Genomic DNA, 19,395 nt, shown 5'->3' with positions numbered 1-19,395 from the left:
TCGTGAAACTGCAGCAGCCGGCGAGGAAACCTGCAGGGTCTGGAAAGACGTATGAAATGGGTTGACAAATGTTCCTTGTTGCAAGATCAAATTGTGCAGAGAACCCAATTACCATTTAGCCTGTCCAGTGATTGCAAGAGCAGTATGAGTGAAAGAATGCAGGTGTATAACAGGTTTTATAGAGATAGGATTTTACACCATGGAAACAGGCCCTTCTGCCAATTTATCTCCGTCAACCAAGCTAGTTCCACTTGCCGACAATGGACCCGTAACCCTGGCACCCTTTCCTACCCAGGTACCTGCTTAAATATCTTTTAAATATTGCACGTGCCCAGCTCTACCACTTCCTCTGGCAGAAAGAATCATTTTCCAGAAATCTGAATCAGTCACTTTTCTTACTTGTACCAATGGTTCTGCCCGGAATAAGCCTTTCCACTCTTTGCACCATTTATCTAATGCAGTGGTTCCCAACCTTTTACTTTCCACTCACATACCACTTTAAGTATTCCCTATGCCATCAGTGTTCTGTGATTAGTAAGGGATTGCTTAAGGAGGGATGTGAGTGGGAAGGGAAGGTTGAGAATCACTGCTCTCGACCCAATTATTACTGAAATATTTTGCTTGAGAAAAATTGTCATTGGCCCATTTCCTTTGGAGTTCTGAAACCGTGCACATAATGAGTCCATTTGAAATGATTAAAACAGGGGTTTTCAACCTTTTTCTTTCCACCCACAGACCACCTTAAGCAATCCCTTATTAATCACAGAACACTTATGGCATAGGGACTATTTAAAGGGGTATGTGAGTGGAAAGTAAAAGGTTGGGAACCACTGCATTAGATAAATGGTGCAAAGAGTGGAAAGGCTTATTCCGGGCAGAACCATTGGTACAAGTAAGAAAAGTGACTGATTCAGATTTCTGGAAAATGATTCTTTCTGCCAGAGGAAGTGGTAGAGCTGGGCACGTGCAATATTTAAAAGATATTTAAGCAGGTACCTGGGTAGGAAAGGGTTCCAGGGTTACGGGTCCATTGTCGGCAAGTGGAACTAGCTTGGTTGACGGAGATAAATTGGCAGAAGGGCCTGTTTCCATGGTGTAAAATCCTATCTCTATAAAACCTGTTATACACCTGCATTCTTTCACTCATACTGCTCTTGCAATCACTGGACAGGCTAAATGGTAATTGGGTTCTCTGCACAATTTGATCTTGCAACAAGGAACATTTGTCAACCCATTTCATACGTCTTTCCAGACCCTGCAGGTTTCCTCGCCGGCTGCTGCAGTTTCACGATGATTGCGGAATAAACATTTGGTTGATCTATCAAGCTTTTCTGCTACATGTGAAATTCGTGCAGTGGTAATGAAGTGCGACAGGGCACAGTCAAAGTCAGCTGGTCTCCGACCATGGTTGAGATCAGGTGATGTCGAAAGTTTCACTGAGCCCGCACAATTCAAAACACTCCTTTTGTGCAAAGAGATATCAAATTATATCATTTTGTTGCCGAAATGGTTAGCCACTTGGGACTTGAGTTCGAATCCCCCGCTGTCTGGAAGGAGTTTGTGCGTTCTCCCCGTGTCTGTGTGGGTTTTCTCCGAGGGCTTCGGTTTCTTCCCACCCTTCAAAAACGTACCGGGGTTGTAGGGTGATGGGATGTAAATTGGGTGGCATGGGCTTGTCAGGCCGAATTTGCCTGTTACTGTGCCGTATGTCTAAATTAGTTTTTTTACCTGAATGTCTTCCCGTTAAGAGAAGATAGTGTTTGTTGAGTGAGACTTAAAAATGTGGATCAAAAGTTCATCTCCTGTGAAAGTTGACTTTTTTTGGGCCCAGAAAATATGGAATTATCCATTTATCTCATGTAAAAGTCGACCCTAGTCTCTCACCTTGGCCCCAGATGCCCAATCCCTTTAACGGGGATTTTCCATCTGATCCCAGCCACCCAGAGACGGAGCCTCTGATGACGCAGATACCTACCTTGATCCTGTCCGCAGCCGTACCAGCATCCACACTGACTTCCTCACCAGTTCCCATCTCTGTTTCTGCAAGGTTGACATTGCTACTGAATCCCACAGGCTCATTCCCCCACACCACTATTCTTTGACCTTCCCTATCCCCTCGCATCTCTCTCTGCTCGACCCTCCTTGAGTTCCCCTTTCTTCTCACTCCCTCATCCCCCCCAACCCTTTGTATTTTTACTTCAGTCACGGAGTGTCTGTAAACTTTCATGTTTTACTCTTATGGCTTTTGTCACTTGCTAGGGTGTGTGTTTTGATCTGCAGACTTTGCATTATTACTTTAATTCAGTGGTTCTCGGCCTTTTTCTTTCCACTCACATGCCACTTGAAATAATCCCTATGCCATCGGTGCTCTGTGATTAGTAAGGCATTGCTTAGGGAGGTATGTGGGTGGGAAGGTTGAGAATCACTGTTCTAGACTCGATTGTTACTGAAATATTTTGAGAAAAATTCATTGGCCCATTTCCTTTGACGTTATGAAACATAACGAATCAATTAGGTACGATTAAAACAGTGGTTTTCAAAGTTTTTCTTTCTACCCACACACCACCTTAAACCATCCCTTACTAATCACAGAGCACCTATAGCATAGGGAATACTTAAATTGGTATGTGAGTGGAAAGAAAACAGTTGAGAACCACTGTTTTAATTCATGGTGCTTTTGTTCTTTATTCATTTAGAGATCATTTGGACTTCAGCTACTGTGGTATTTTGAATTTCATCCCTTCAAAAGTAGGATCCATGTAAATTTAACATTAAAAATGGACTAGAAAATCTGACTTGAGTTTTATTATCAATAAATGGTCATTCTGCCTGGCCCACAGGAAAATTAATCTCAGGTTGTATGTACATACTCTGACAATAAATCTGAAATCTGCATATATGATACTTACCGTTCATCAGATGTTCATTACAAGGGTCACAAAGAAGGTGGTTTCCCTTGTGAAATTAGATGTTCATTGTTTCCACTAATAAATTGCCTTCTTCACTAATTTTTGCTAGGGAATTATCACAGAATTTATCTGTCTTATTGAAGTGGCTGACCCACCCACTTATCTATCAGTCCCTTTGAAAAATCAAACAATATTGTTGCTAATTTACCTTGCAATATTCAAATCAGGACTGACAGGGTAGACCCCTGTTTAATGCTAAAATTCTCTGATTATAAAATCCATGTCTTATCCCTTAGGAAAGAAGAGATTAGTGAGTAACTACAGCATAATCCACCCGTTAATATTATTTTAGGAATTGAATTGTCCAAACGTGGGACTCCTGTCAGTAATATTTATTCATACAGAGTAAATATATTTGTCTGAAATTTCTCTAACCAATGTTTCTACTGAAACAGTGGCCAGAGAAGCATGCCAGGAATGTTCTTCATTTACATGGCCTCTTATTCTGTTAAAGTAAAAGGCAGGAGTGAGCCTTCAGCTAGGTAGTAATGTTCCTACCTCTGAGTCAGCATGCAATAGACTGGAGGCTATGGTGGACCACCCCAGGTCATTGAAACAAAAATATAGTCTCTATGTACTCAGCTGATGTTGAGCCATTGCCAAAAAGAGTGACGACTACTTCAAAATATAATAGTGCACCATATTAACCAAAAATTAAAAAATGGTTTGCCAAAAAAGAATATAATCACCATACACAAAACTAGAACATCTTTCGAAAGCAGGTTATATGGATTTCCTCTATTTATTACATTGGACAACAATTTTTTTTCCCCAGAAGGTTTGTTTCCTGAAAGAAACTTGGTGAATATGACAGCGATTTCAAGATGAACACAAGAATATTCTCAGATTTGCTCTGTCGCCCAGGAAGTTGGAGAAACAGTAAATTAACTTTTGTTGAATTTGGAATGTTTAATCACATAATGTAACTGGGAGTCAAGCTCTTGGGTTCACCACATATGTTGGACAAAAAAAATGGGAGGAGCTCATCAATTTTACAACTGAAGTAGAACTCGTAGACCTTTGAGCCTGAAGCAGATACTTGCCACAAGTGTAATAAGGAGGTATCACATTAATGAGACATTGATGAGACATTTCTGCTGTTATTGAATCTTCCTGAAGGCAATAAATGGTATTGTTAAGTATACTCACTTTGCTATTGCCTGAAGGACCTGTGCATCAGCGTGCATTCAATCTATAATCAGTGTAATGCACAGCACTTGTAAATATGTGGGTTGCTTTTATAGCCTGTCTGCATCTATCCTGACTAAGCATGCCCAGGCCTAAGACAACATTTGCATAGTACCTGCATGGCCAGACATGCTCAGACTGACCAAAACACCTTGCTTTGTGGGGAAATATACTAGTAGACTTAAAATATCACAAAAATATGTTATATCTAACACAAATGGTATGTGATAGGAACATTTTAAGGTGATTTTCGTGATCAGCAGTCCAACACCCATCAAATACCCCCAGAAGCGTCCAGTGTTATTTGGGGAACACAAGCTGATTTTAATGCACGCTGTTAATGTGTTATTTCCTAATCTGTTTTCTGAAAGGAACCTATATCATTCAAAGTTCAGATTCCTCTTGCATTTCACGCATTACATTGGTAGTTTTCAGAGCAAGTTATGGATGCATCAGTAGCAGTGCAACTCAGACAACTTCAACGTTGTCTTTAATTCTGCACATTTAAAAAAATATATACTTTAGTTTAAAACCACACCATGAAACACCTAATTAAAGATAATTCAAGACAATACAAATACATGTGGTATATAAAAGAAAAAGAAAAATAAGACCTCCCCCCAACCCTCATATACCACCCCATTCCCCTACAAAAGAAGAAAAGAAAGGTAAGAATGGGACAAGAGACCCACAACAGGTGCCTATTACTTTAAAGTCTCTAATAATATACTGAGATCTTGAGGAGAAGATCTCATTTAAATATTAACACTCATATTTTGTAAAGAAGGGCTCCATATCTTCCAAAATATATAATTTAATTCTGCACGTTGGGTCACTACTGAAAACTGTACAAGGGCTGAACAGGAATCTGAAATGCACGTTGTGAAAGCATTGCACATGCAGTGACAACAGAGGCTTTAAAATAGGATTGGATAAATATCTGAAGGTAAAATTATTTGCAAAGTAAAAGAAGCATATGACACGCAACTTTAGTTTTTAAGAGATATGACTGGTCTTGATGGGTCCAATTATATTCTTCTATCAATCAATTATAGGATACAACAGGTACTTATTTGGCACCAGGTTGGATGTTCCTGCAGTTTCAACTTTGTTTTGACACTTTTCACACTCTCTTATTTTGTTAGGCATGACTAATCACTCCAAGAAAAAGTAAAGAAAATTGAATTTGGACCCTAAGTATTTTAATGTCCTTGTCCTGATTTGAAAACTGATGATCAGAAATGTCTGCTTTGAGTTTGTTGCATCTCATGATCTAATTCATTTTTGCGTATTAATTTTATTCTTGTCCACATATAAAATGATGACAGCAACATATCCTTGTCACTTTCCTCTTGGACATGTTGACATCGTTTGTTCGTTCTCATGGTGTCGCGGAACTTTCAGGCTTTACCAGAGTTATTTGAGATGATGAAATGAGGAAATAACGTCCTCTTCTCCACAAGAAAACACTCTTTAAAGAATGTGAAAATTGAGAAAGACAAGTCAATAGGCTCAGGCCCTACAGCAGATGCTTTAAGTGGGTTGAATGTCTGCCTTGGATCTTGATTATTTTATGTGTTTTAACCTGAACAGTGATTGAAGCACCAGTGACATTCTTGTAATGTACTTTATCTCTTTAAGGAGATGATATAAAATGCAGCATACCTCCTGCACAGAGGACCGCATCCATCATGCCCTGGAGAGATGTTTGCATGGATTGGACAGAAGAACATTTTCTAATTGGAAAGGTAAATCTCTTTGATATGAAATGCTTTTGCATTGTTTGCTTAACATTTTGAATTTCAACTCATCTATTCAGTGTGGATTTACAGTGCCTGGAGAAAAACAATGAGATAACATAGCTGGTTGAGATTAACATTTAGATTTTCTTCTCAAAGGGAACAGATATTACATTTTCTGTTTGATTTCATGTCAATGAAGGAATCTTGAAAGTATCAAACAGCTATGTTGCAAATATCAGTTCATTGATCATTGGGAACTGTTGACTCTTAATGACTCCTGCATTGTAGGTATGTACCGCCCTCTGGCACACTTCATGTCTGAGTAGGAAATCATGAAGACCTCTGTAACAGAAACCTGGTTAAAGTGGCCATTATCCTTATTGAAATGTATCCAGTCCAGAAATGCACGGAAATGATTTCACAGATAGTATTCATATTGAAACTTGCTGATCTAAAATATATTTATGGTTAAAAACTACGTAATATCCTGAAATGTTTCCACATCTGTTTTTAAAGTTGAGTGTGTAACAAAAATGAGGTCATTCATGAAAATTTACCTGATGCAGCTATTTCAAAATATTTTCCCCCTAATCCTCCCAAGTAAGTTTTTTGTTCATTGAATGTTTCAATGGAATTTGCTTCACCACATTACAGGTGACACTCTTTGTTCTCAATCACAATCTATGCTTTTTAAAATGTCTGCAGTTTTTTTTCACTTACTTTAAATCTTACCTTTAGATCCACTTGCAAGAGAAAATAGCTTCTTCCAAACTATTCAATCCCTTCATAGTTTTGTACAACTTTCTGAAGTTCCTTTAATCTCTACTCAAATGCAATCAATTCCAACTTTTCTCTCATCTCTTGCTAAGACCTCCTTAAAGGTTTTGCCAGAAGTAACCAAAACAGTACTGAGGTTCACCCAATGATTTGTTAAAATTTAACACCGTTCTTCATTTTTTTGTACAAATTGACCCAACTTCTGAAAGCCACATATCATTTATTGTGTACGTTGATGGGGGTTCTGACCTGAAACATCGACCATTCTTTTTCTCCCATTGATGCTTGTTGAATTGCTGTGCTCTTCCAGAAGATTGTTTATTGGCAGCATGTACTGTAATTACTCAATACATAAAGAAATCCATTCCTAGCAAAGACTTTGCTGAGTGAAATGTTGTAAATCCTAAAAGCTGTGCATTGTGGGTATTTTGATAGTGTATTTCCATGTGCAGGCAATGGCATATTTGTTGCCAGATAAAGTAACAATATAGACACAAATACGCAACTTAAAGTCAAAGGAATTATGACGCAAATTTAGAGGTGACATGGTTAGTGTAGCAGTTATCACAATGCTGTTACAGTGCCAGTGACCAGTGTTTGAATCCCACGTTGACTGTAAAGAGTTTGTACCTTCTCCTCATGTCTGTATGGGGTTTTCCCGGGTGTTCCAGTTTCCGCCCATCGTTCAAAAATGTACCGGAGGGTGTAGGTTAATTGGGTGTGACTACGGGCTCGTGGGCCAAAAGGGCCTGTTACCGTGCTGTATGCCTGAATTTAAAGTTAAAATTTGTAAATCACACATTTGTAAATGGTGGAGTTTTTGGAGACATCCTTATCCAATTTTATCAATTTTCTGCAACTGCAAAGATTTCTGAATGTACACACTGAAAAATTGTTGCTCTCTGTACAAAAAAAATGGCACACACGTATATCTTTCATTTTTCTTTCTTTCATTTTAAAATCTATGCCTTATAATATTTGATATTTCTATCCTGGGGAAAAAGAATCTGGCTACACTCACTATATGTCTCTTAAAAATTTGTAAACTTTCATCAAATCATCACTTAGTCTTTATCACGCCATAGAAAACAATCTAAGTTTGTCCAATCTCTCCTTATACAATGGGATGTTACAGCCATAACAGAGACGTGATTGGAGGAGGACCAGGAATGGCAGCTTAATGTTTTGGGGTACTCTAGTTACAAGCGTGATAGGAACAGTGGGAAGAGAGGTGGGGTGGGGGAGGTTTACAATGTTAAGTCAAAGAAGATACTGCAGTAGTAATACATAAATATTTTGGCTGATACCACAGAAATGTGTGCTACGGTGGACGGCAAAGAAGGTATTCTGGGTTTGCAATGGGATCTAGACCAGATGAGGGAATGGGCTAACAAATGGCAGATGCAGTTCAACTCAACTGGAGAAAGTTCCATCAGGTCACCATCCCTCACCCAACTCTTTCCTTCCGGCAGTTGCCTACACTTGTGCTCTGTTTGTGTTTCACTTTTCCATGTACTGCAACAGTAGCCATTCACAGTCAGGTTTAGCAAAGTATCAAACAGTTTGCTGCATACACTTATCAAGCTATTCTCGTTGAGGTCCTTCACATTTTAATGTTCTGCATCAGAACTCTAATGAATGGTCCTTCTGCAACATTTCTTGACTTTGTTCAGTGCCTTCCATTTGAATGAAAAGAGAGCTACTCACTAGACTGAATGAAGATGGAACTTGGATAAATGAAAGTGCCTTTTACAAAATCAGAATAAGGATTGGAATATTGGACAAACTCTTTTGATCATCATATAGTAACTTTGAATCTCTCGTATATTTTGAGAGAAGAATTTATTCTCGTGTCTCAGTTATTCAGAAGTGTTGACCTCTCCCAGAACCAAGCATGCTTCCATTCTGGAGATGGGGCATGAGATTATCAAACATCTAAGCCAAAGGCAATCCTAAGTCTGAAAATACCTTTAATTTGAATTTTAAATTCACACCAGATCGTGGATGCAATTTGGTAGACTAAATGTATTTTATTGACCCACAAACACAGTAGAGTACTTTATAGTTGCCATTTTAATCATATTGAAGGTCCTGCTGAATGTGAGTTACTGTTTGGAATCATTCCAAAGGTCTTCATGTCATTTGGACACAGTAAAAAGTCCTACCACCTGGTCAAATGCTGCCTAATTGTGCTGCGGGAGGGATCGTGTGAGGATTAATCATTGATGAGACTCCTAGGTGAGGCATCAGTTGTCCAGTTCTGCCTCCAGCCCACATAGATGAATGGGTGGGAGCAAGTCTGGCTAAGACCACCTCAGTTTGGTCTATTATTCTTTAAATTCAAACTATTCATAACATTTTTTTCTTTGGCTTGGCTTCGCGGACGAAGATTTATGGAGGGGGTAAAAAGTCCACGTCAGCTGCAGGCTCGTTTGTGGCTGACCAGTCCGATGCGGGACAGGCAGACACGATTGCAGCGGTTGCAAGGGAAAATTGGTTGGTTGGGGTTGGGTGTTGGGTTTTTCCTCCTTTGCCTTTTGTCAGTGAGGTGGGCTCTGCGGTCTTCTTCAAAGGAGGCTGCTGCCCGCCAAACTGTGAGGCGCCAAGATGCACGGTTTGAGGCGTTATCAGCCCACTGGCGGTGGTCAATGTGGCAGGCACCAAGAGATTTCTTTAGGCAGTCCTTGTACCTTTTCTTTGGTGCACCTCTGTCACGGTGGCCAGTGGAGAGCTCGCCATATAATACGATCTTGGGAAGGCGATGGTCCTCCATTCTGGAGACGTGACCCATCCAGCGCAGCTGGATCTTCAGCAGCGTGGACTCGATGCTGTCGACCTCTGCCATCTCGAGTACCTCGACGTTAGGGGTGTGAGCGCTCCAATGGATGTTGAGGATGGAGCGGAGACAACGCTGGTGGAAGCGTTCTAGGAGCCGTAGGTGGTGCCGGTAGAGGACCCATGATTCGGAGCCGAACAGGAGTGTGGGTATGACAACGGCTCTGTATACGCTTATCTTTGTGAGGTTTTTCAGTTGGTTGTTTTTCCAGACTCTTTTGTGTAGTCTTCCAAAGGCGCTATTTGCCTTGGCGAGTCTGTTGTCTATCTCATTGTCGATCCTTGCATCTGATGAAATGGTGCAGCCGAGATAGGTAAACTGGTTGACCGTTTTGAGTTTTGTGTGCCCGATGGAGATGTGGGGGGGCTGGTAGTCATGGTGGGGAGCTGGCTGATGGAGGACCTCAGTTTTCTTCAGGCTGACTTCCAGGCCAAACATTTTGGCAGTTTCCGCAAAGCAGGACGTCAAGCGCTGAAGAGCTGGCTCTGAATGGGCAACTAAAGCGGCATCATCTGCAAAGAGTAGTTCACGGACAAGTTTCTCTTGTGTCTTGGTGTGAGCTTGCAGGCGCCTCAGATTGAAGAGACTGCCATCCGTGCGGTACCGGATGTAAACAGCGTCTTCATTGTTGGGGTCTTTCATGGCTTGGTTCAGCATCATGCTGAAGAAGATTGAAAAGAGGGTTGGTGCGAGAACACAGCCTTGCTTCACGCCATTGTTAATGGAGAAGGGTTCAGAGAGCTCATTGCTGTATCTGACCCGACCTTGTTGGTTTTCGTGCAGTTGGATAATCATGTTGAGGAACTTTGGGGGACATCCGATGCGCTCTAGTATTTGCCAAAGCCCTTTCCTGCTCACGGTGTCGAAGGCTTTGGTGAGGTCAACAAAGGTGATGTAGAGTCCTTTGTTTTGTTCTCTGCACTTTTCTTGGAGCTGTCTGAGGGCAAAGACCATGTCAGTGGTTCCTCTGTTTGCGCGAAAGCCGCACTGTGATTCTGGGAGAATATTCTCAGCGACACTAGGTATTATTCTATTTAGTAGAATCCTAGCGAAGATTTTGCCTGCAATGGAGAGCAACGTGATTCCCCTGTAGTTTGAGCAGTCTGATTTCTCGCCTTTGTTTTTGTACAGGGTGATGATGGTGGCATCACGAAGATCCTGAGGCAGTTTACCTTGGTCCCAACAAAGCTTGAAAAACTCATGCAGTTTGGCATGCAGAGTTTTGCCGCCAGCCTTCCAGACTTCTGGGGGGATTCCATCCATACCTGCTGCTTTGCCACTTTTCAGTTGTTCGATTGCCTTATATGTCTTATATGCCTTATATGCCTTATATGTCTCATCCAGCCCCTAAGGCTAGAGCTGGATGAGGTTCCCACCCTGGATGAGACATATTCATAACATGGAATTGCCATAATGTATTTTATTCATTCTTAGCATCAATAACATAATTTCCATTACTTCTCTCAAAATATTGTTATCTCATAAAAGCAAGTAGCATCTTTCAAATGAGAATTATATTGCAAGTGGAAATGGTGTCATTGCTCATTTCCAGACAGTAAGTTCTGGAGTCATATTTTGAAATATTTGATTTCACAATGTTACAGAATGTTATCAGTGCTCTTACAAATCACTATGTCTCTGTTAATTACTTAAAAAGTGATATACTTTCTCAAAAGTTGAGGAAGTACAAGCTTCAGTGAGCTTGTAGTAAACAACAGGAGGTTGATGAGTGAAAACATGGCAAATGGAGTTTACTGCTGAAATGTATAGATTCGGGCATTCCAGACAGAGGATTCATATCTATATAGAACAAAATTGCAAAAAATGAAGTGCAGAGTGATCTAGGAGTTCTTGTGCATGAATCACAAGAAATGAACAGGCAGTGCAGCTAGAAGGCAGGAAGGCCAATGGCATATTGGCCTTCAATGTGGAGGGGTTGGAGTTTTGAAGCAAGGAAGTACTATCACAATTGTACAGGATACTCATACACCCGAAGAACTGTGTACCATATTGCTTCCCAGATTTAAGAAAAGATGACCACCATTGAAAAAAGTCAAAGAGATTCACTTGGCTAATTCCTGGGATGAAGGGTTAACCTATTTTGAGCTATTAAAGAGGTTAGATCTACATTTTTTGGAGTTTAGAAAAATCTGTGGAGATCGAGGACAGCTTCTCCATCAATCTCTGGGGTATGAGCATATTCTATGAAATTTTCCTCAAGGTTGTGAACCTATCAGAACTTTTCCTTAATGACTTGATTGTTTTATTGTCATCAATAGAGGATGAGCAAATGTAGGTTCTTGGGAGTCACTATCTCGGAAGATCTTTCCTGGAACCAACACACCAATGGCATCATGAAGAAAGCCTCTACTTCCTCAGGAGTTTGAGGAGGAGTTAGTGGAGTTGTTCAAGTGAACCGGTACGGACTTGAAGGGCCGACATGGCCTGTTTCCGTGCTGTAAACGGTTATATGGTTATCTCATAGAAACAGAAAAGAACATAAGGGGCCTGTTAGGGTAGGTGCTTGCGAGGGGAGGTGCTGAAATGTTTCCACTCAAATGAGAAGACATTTTTACAAGATTGGGATACAGTCATTTAAAATTAAGGTGTTAGGAATTTGTTCTTTCAGAGGATGACAAATCTCCGAATCTCTCTGCCATAGGAGGTGGTAGAGGAGGCAAGATCACTGAGGGACTTAAAGAGGAGATGAAAGACAGGAAGATTTGGGATGTGGGGAGCTAAAACAGAGGGGGTCTAGTGTGAATCATGTGCTCCTCCATTTAATGTGACCAGGTTCACGGGACCAGGTGGCCTACTCCTGCTCCTATCTTGTTGTGTTCTATTTCTTTCTTAATTGATTAACTAAGCTTTAAATTGTGCTCTTAACATTGTCTCTTTTGGAGTTAGGTGAAGATAGACATTGAATTTTGATCCTTTTCATAATGCATTGCTATGAGGAAATAGTTTTCTCCAGGTGGATTAAGACATGCTATTTCAATTATAAGGATTTCAGCCACAATGTATTTATTTAATTGTGAATGACGTATTTTTGTTAGACATACAGCATGGTACAAGGACCTTTTGGCCCACAAGCCCGTGCCACCCAATTAAACCCAAGTGACCTACAACCCTGGTACAGTTTGAAAAGTGGGAGGAAACCGGAGTATCTGGAAGAAATCCACGCAGACACGGAGAGAACTTACAAACTCCTTACAGACAGCGCGGGATTTGAACCCTGGTTGCTGGCGCTGTAACACCGTGGTGTTAACTGCTATGCAAACCGTGCCACCTTTTAAAAATGTTTATATGTTTAGACATACAGTATGGTAACAAGCACTTTTGGCCCACAAGCCCATCCTGCCCAATTACACCCAATTAACCTACAATACCCAGTAGGTTTTGAATGGTGGGGGGAAACCAGAGCACCAGGAGGAAACCCATGGAGACATGGGGAGAACGGACAAACTCCTGACAGAAAGTGCAGGATTCGAACCCCACCTGTAACAGCGTTGTGCTAAACACTATGTTAACTGAGACAAATAGATTGAAGCAAAAAAATGGTCAAATATTTCAACTGGTTCTCTCTGTGCTGAGATGTTGGTTGCAATCATGTCTTCAACTACTCAGATGAATGCCCTTAAATGTTCACTGAACAGAGAGACATGTCAACCTGCTGGCACCATGACGCAGACTCTGTTCTTGTGTGGAGCCAGTCCCTGGGTACAGTTCAGAAAACAATGAAAAACATTTGAATTAATTCAATTAAGACAATAGATGAAGAATTTAACTCACTTTTTTCCATGGATGTTTCGTCACATTAAAACCAGTTACCTCTCTGGCAAGTTAACCAGTTGCAGGTTCAGTGGCAGATATCCCAGACTAAGCATGAGCCAGTTGCATTGGAGGAAGGTCGATCTCTATCATACCTCCATCTATATTCCATGTTTTCATAAAACTTAATACCATTAATCTCAATTTTGAAATTGTCAAGTTTTTAAGTATTAATCTGCACTGGACCTGGTGTCAAGATTCCCTCTCCATTCACAGAGCCATCCCTCCTCCCCCTGCTTGCTGGTGTGCCCTCCCTCCCTTATTCACCTGTGGAACTGTGATCTTCCCTCTGCACCCCCTCCCCCACCCCCCACCATTATGTTTGGTTGCCTGCCTACATTCTTTTAGTACTTCAATGGAGGGCTCAAGCCAGAAACATTGGTTATGTATCTTTATTTTTGCTATATAAAGTGCACTGTTTGACCTGCTGAGTTTCTCTAGCATCATATTTTCATTTGTATCAATATTCCTTTGCCCTTGAATTAGCCTCAGTGAAGCTGTGTTGATGAAGTGTTTGCTATGCTCAGCACTGCTGATCTGCCGAGGAATTGCAAATTCTTCCTAATTCCTGAATTAGAAGGGACTTTTAAACCAATTTAAATCAGCCCAATTAAAATCGTATCTTAATCCTTCGTATGCTGGGGTATATTAGTATGGAGCATGTTGAGCCTGTAACGTACCCTGCCAAGGATTATGATTCGTGTCGTGCAATCCTCAGATGAGGCCCAACCAGAGATTTAAATAACTCTAATCTAACATCTGCTCCTTTACATGAAAAAGATTTGAGATAAAGCTTTATATAGGTCTATTTAACTTTTTGTTCCTGTGACAACTGAGCAAGTTGCTATTTATCCAAGTAATCCACTGAATAAAGTTCAACAATATATACGAACAAGTTTATTGCGAAGTGATTTAAAGCTTGTTTATTCTCATAAGTGCAATGATCAGATCATTTAAATATTTAATTAGTTTGCTTTTTTTAATTAGTTGATGATGGTCACAATTTTGGTTTAAAACAGGTTTCAGCGTATGGAAAAGGTCTGGTCTTGAAACTCACCCACATTAACATTTTGAAAATATGAGCCATTCTGTTGTCTATTAGCCTGTCCTGCAGGCAATTAACTGGGAGTTACTCAGAGGCAGTAAAACTCTAACCAAAAGGGATATCAGACTGCTCTGGGATGGCAAGCAAACAGTGAGCTGCTAGAGAAAGTCCATAGGTTGGGTTGTACCCACAGGCAAAAATGGCCAGTCACGCTTTGGGTCGGTACCCTTTATCGAGTCTCAGTAAATGGTCCAAGATATTGACTGAGCACTTCAGCCCATATTGTTCTGCCTGACCCGCTGAGTTCTTCCAGCAGCTCGTTGTCTGCTCAGGATTCCACCACCTGCTGTTCTGGAGTTTTTCGGGTTGGGGATGACACTCTAGTTACCTTTTCTCTCATGTCGGGGAACTACCTAATCTCTACTTCTCATAAATTTCAGACAGCATACGTAAGTCAAAATTTAAAAATCCCCTTGTGATCATGAATGCAAAAATTACATCTTACATCATGGTAAAGAAATGTCAGTCAATATTGTAGCAATAACACAAAAAGATGTGTTGTGGCAGGGCACATCCTCATGTCGAACTGGCTTCGCTTGTATCGCCACAGCCATGGGGAAATGGCGTCGTCAGAGGTTTCTCTCTGACTCCAGCATCCCTTCCAGCGTGCACCCTGGGAGCGATTATGACGTCACAATGCACCAGGTGACTGAGCTCCTGCTGCCCTTATAGGGGTGCGCTGAATTGGAATAAAAACCATCGTTAACGGCCCTCAACGTGGTGGCCGTGTTTCTCCCGCTGCTCGCACTGCCACAGCATTTCATTTATTGTTCTTTGTGCCTTATAATAGTTCATGTAGGAGTTGAGAGGAGATGAAAATAAGACCTGCAGAATTTGATAACTTAATTCAATTTAAAACTTGCGTGGAGTGGAAAGCTGAGCAATGGTTCCTTGTGATGTATCACACATTCTCCATTGAGATAATGGTACTCGTGTTGGGAGCGTGAATTAAAAAGTGTTAACATTGAACAATCACTTCAATTAGTATAGGTCTTGTGTAATGGTAAAGAAAATATTTTTAAAACAACAATTCTTGTAAGATGGCACAATTTTTAAGGAAAGAACATTTGTTAGGTATTGAACCTCTTAGATTTTGGCCAAATATAATGTCCAAGTTATAATTTGACCAGAGCACTCCTGATACTTGTCATTTACTGCTTTGGCAGCATGTTTTTGCATTCTGATTTCACTTTAGGAACTGTCCCATTTTGATTACTTCACTCTCCCATTATCTTTCCATCTCACTCCAGATTTGTTTTCCTCTCCATTTCTCAGATCATATCTCTTCCTATCTGTATCTCCTCTGCCTCTCTGTACTCTTGCTCTTTCCTTTCTTTGCTTAACTCTGATGCCATGAAGAGGTCAGGGCAATGATATTACAGTGCGCTCGTACCCTGGGTTCGAAAACATCGCTGTCTGCAAGTGGCGTCATTCCCCGTGACTGTGCTGGTTTTCCCTGGGTGCTCTGGGGTCCTCCCACCTTCCAAAATGTACGGGGGCTGTTCGTTAATTTGAGTGTAATTGGGCGGCCCAGGTTTAAATGACCGGAATTGGCCTCTTTTTTTTTTTGCTGTAATAAAATAAAAATGTACCAATGGCAGATTCAAAAGAAGTGGCCACACTGAAGGTGTTGCCATGTATAATTGATGGCATAAGCAATATTGATAACCAATCATTAAATTCAGTTGAAATAGTGAAATTAAAAATGTTTGTAAAAGAAATCAACCAATCTTTTTCAGTTAACTGATGTGATTTTCTGCCAAGTTATTGTATTTCTGACAATGAGCAATATTTTGTGAATCTTTCCATGAATAACCATTCATTATATTCTGATCACATAATACTGCTTGTTGGAATAATATTGATACGTGGATGAAATTCATACACTTGCATCATTGAATTTATGTACAATAACCATTATCACATGCTGTTGATAAACAGTGATAAAAGGCATCTTTACCAAATGCTATATGCTTTGCTTATTCATATTTCTATTTTAATATTGACATCCTCTCTAATTCTAAGAACATATATGGCCCTGCAGTATCTCTCACTATCTGTACCTCCTCTGCTACAAGTAGCCTTGAATTGTTTCATGTCAACATCCTCAAAGTGTGGTGACAAACATAAATTTGGTTAGAGAGCAAGTAATAAATGAATCATTTGTTAATTTACAAAATAGCACATTTGATTTATGTGGAAAGTAGACAATTAGGGGATTAATTTTAATGGCACGAATAATGGCATTTAATCCAAAGATACAGTCGTTTTATTCCAAGAAAGTTTTTCATTTTTCAAATTTTCAAATCATTTGCATCAGAATAGCACAAGTTATTAGGTTTTTGTCAGTGGTAGAACATTCATATTTTGGGTCGGAAGGTTGAGTGTTAATGTTCCATTCCGAAGCAGTGAGGGGGTTAACTAACCCCTGACTACAGGAGTAAAAGACTGATGTTGTCAGAAATGCCAGAGTTTGGATGAGGTTAAATTAACAGGTGGATGTAAATGATAAAATGGCATTATTTGAAGAAGGATGGGCAAGTTCTCTTGGTGTGTATGCCATCCTTATTCCCTCATATAATTATTGATCAGCATTTCACCAGTTTACAGATTTGGTTTTTGCTCACATTCTCCACATTGATATGGAGAACATTATAATAATAATAGTGGCAAAAGACTGGTCTATGGTTGCAAAACACTGTTCTTTGAGGTTGTGAAAAACACTTTACAAATTTGTTTTTCTACGCGCAGTAATTTAGATACTAAAACGCACATTTTATTTCTTGTATGTGCTCTCAGGACAGTTAACTATATTGGTTTATTTACCAGAAAAATCCCTCTGCTTCTACACATGATGCCAAATGTTATTTTTAGATTTGCAAGGGAAAATTATCAGCACATTTTCTCTCATAACATTAAAAAATACATTCTGAATTTTTTTAAAAATGTAAATTTGGTTCTAAAACTGATGGTAACGAAGTGTATAAATAGTGCCTTGCTGGTAAATAAGAGTGCTCTGGGGTTATATTAATTACTCAGCAGTGTAATGACTGACACATTTGTGTAGAAAATGGGAACTGGGTTGAAATACAAATTTCAACGTCGTGATACTTTAAAATAAGCAACTTATTAATTCTGGAAGTATTGCATTAAGTCGTTAGTTTCTTCTATTATCCTGAGACAAAACGACCTTTTTCATAAACAATCCTCGAGCACGAGTTTCCTCCACAATGAACAATTTTATAAAATAAGAACACTATGTAGTTCTAAATTAACTTGCTTTTTAGTTTATTTGTTTTCTGCTGCTTCTATTGATTTGATCAAATAGTTTTACTTGAATAGTGAAGCTGAGCATTAAGGAAAAACTGTACTGTTAACTTTATGTGCTTCAGGACTGAATTTCTGTCTGCTTGAGCTGATCTTGGCCTATTCTACCGGCATTAAAATTGGCTGTATTGCTTGGGCATGAATACACAATATATTACCATAGTTAACTTTCCAATGGTGCCACATTTTCATTGAGTTAAAGGTATTTAAATAATATTTTATAAAGGAGTTCGGTTTTCAAGAGGGTCTTGAGAAATAGAGGCAACAATGTTTAGGAAGGGAGCCTGGGTTTAGACACCAGAAGTCCTAATGATTAGTGATAGGAGCATTGAAATTGGGAATGCACAAGAGGCTAGTTTGGCTTCCTCATATTCAGTGGTTGGGAGGGGCTAACTAAAAATGGGAGGAGGTGGGTGGTGAGCAGGATCTCAATAGCCAGTTTAAGGTTGAACATAAGAATGTTGTCTGATACCGAGGTGCCAACACCTAGGACAAGAAAAGACTCCAAAGTGTTGTTAAATCTGCCTGCGGCATCACAGGCACCAAACCACTCCATCGAGGATATCTACAAAAGCCAGTGTCTTACGAAAGCAGCCTCTATCTCAAGGACCCCACCACCCAGGCCACACTTTCTTCATTCTGCTACCATCAGGAAAAAGGTACAGGAGCCTAAAGGCGAGTTCTCAGTGGCACAAGGACAGCTTCTTCCCCACTGCCATTCAGATTTCTGAATGATCAACGAACCAAAGACACTGCCGCACTTTGACTTTTCGTGCACTATTTTTATTTATTTTTGTAAGATGGTTTATATGTTCGCGCTGTGACGCTGCCACAAAACAACTTTGTGACTTGTTCATGACAATAAATTCTGATTTTAAGAACATAAGAAATAGAGCAGAAGTTGGCCATCCAGCCGTTAAACTTGTTCTGCCATTCAATGAGATCATGGCTGATATAATGACAGACTTATCTCCACCTACCTGCCTTTTCCCCATATCTCTTAATTCCCCTAATTAGTAAAAAGGGATCCAGGCTTGACAAATATCTTCACTGGGGTCACCTCCACTGCTTCAATGGGCAGTGAATTCCATAGATTCACTACCCTCTGGGAAAAGCAGGTCCTCTTAATCTCCGTCCTAAATCTACTTCCTGGATCTTGAGGCTATGCTCCCTAGTTCTAGTCTCCTCCCACCAATTGAAACAACTTACCTACTTCAATCTTATCTATTGTGGTGGTACACCACCGGCCGACTGCCGGGGGCAACCTCTGTACCTGCAGGAGTGTAAGGGGACAGGACAACACTTGGCCAGCTGTCAATCAGTTGGCCTGAATGGATCAATCCCCACCCGGTCGGGTGTCAAGCCGGCCTCCCGAGTCCTCACTCAGAGTTGCTGCAGCCACAGCAAGCCTGGCTCTGTGGAAGTCTTTGTGGATTAAACCCTGTTGTACGGTCTTTACCTTCTGTGTGTCTAACAGCACACCACATCTATATAATCATAATTTTATATTTCTATAAGATCCCCTCTGATTCTTCTAAATTCAAGCAAGTACAGTCACAGATGATTCAATCTCTCCTCATGAAGGTGCTCGTGAAGAGAAGCAATCAGGATGCAAAGCAA

General features: G+C 40.3%; 1 protein-coding gene across 4 annotated transcripts in view; it reads left to right on the top strand.

Moving 5' to 3' along the window:
• Positions 1-19,395, top strand: part of pik3r5 (phosphoinositide-3-kinase, regulatory subunit 5) — a 90,689-nt gene that overhangs the window by 9,092 nt on the left and 62,202 nt on the right. For 2 of the 4 annotated variants that reach the window (XR_011354803.1, XM_069929588.1), the window contains exon 2: positions 5,799-5,905. Coding sequence is in view for 3 of the 4 variants with exons in the window: in XM_069929588.1 (XP_069785689.1) it covers positions 5,812-5,905 (94 nt within the window). In the remaining variant the exon portion in view is untranslated. Of the gene's footprint in view, positions 1-3,744; positions 3,849-5,595; positions 5,695-5,798; positions 5,906-19,395 lie in introns of those variants that run through there. The other 2 variants (XM_069929589.1, XM_069929590.1) reach the window with 2 other exon arrangements.

The sequence above is a fragment of the Narcine bancroftii genome, chromosome 3, assembly GCF_036971445.1.
Source record: "Narcine bancroftii isolate sNarBan1 chromosome 3, sNarBan1.hap1, whole genome shotgun sequence".
In the NCBI taxonomy this organism is placed as follows: Eukaryota; Metazoa; Chordata; class Chondrichthyes; order Torpediniformes; family Narcinidae; genus Narcine; species Narcine bancroftii.
The sequence above is the reverse complement of the archived record's forward strand: the minus strand, read 5'-3'. Positions and strand labels throughout refer to the sequence as shown.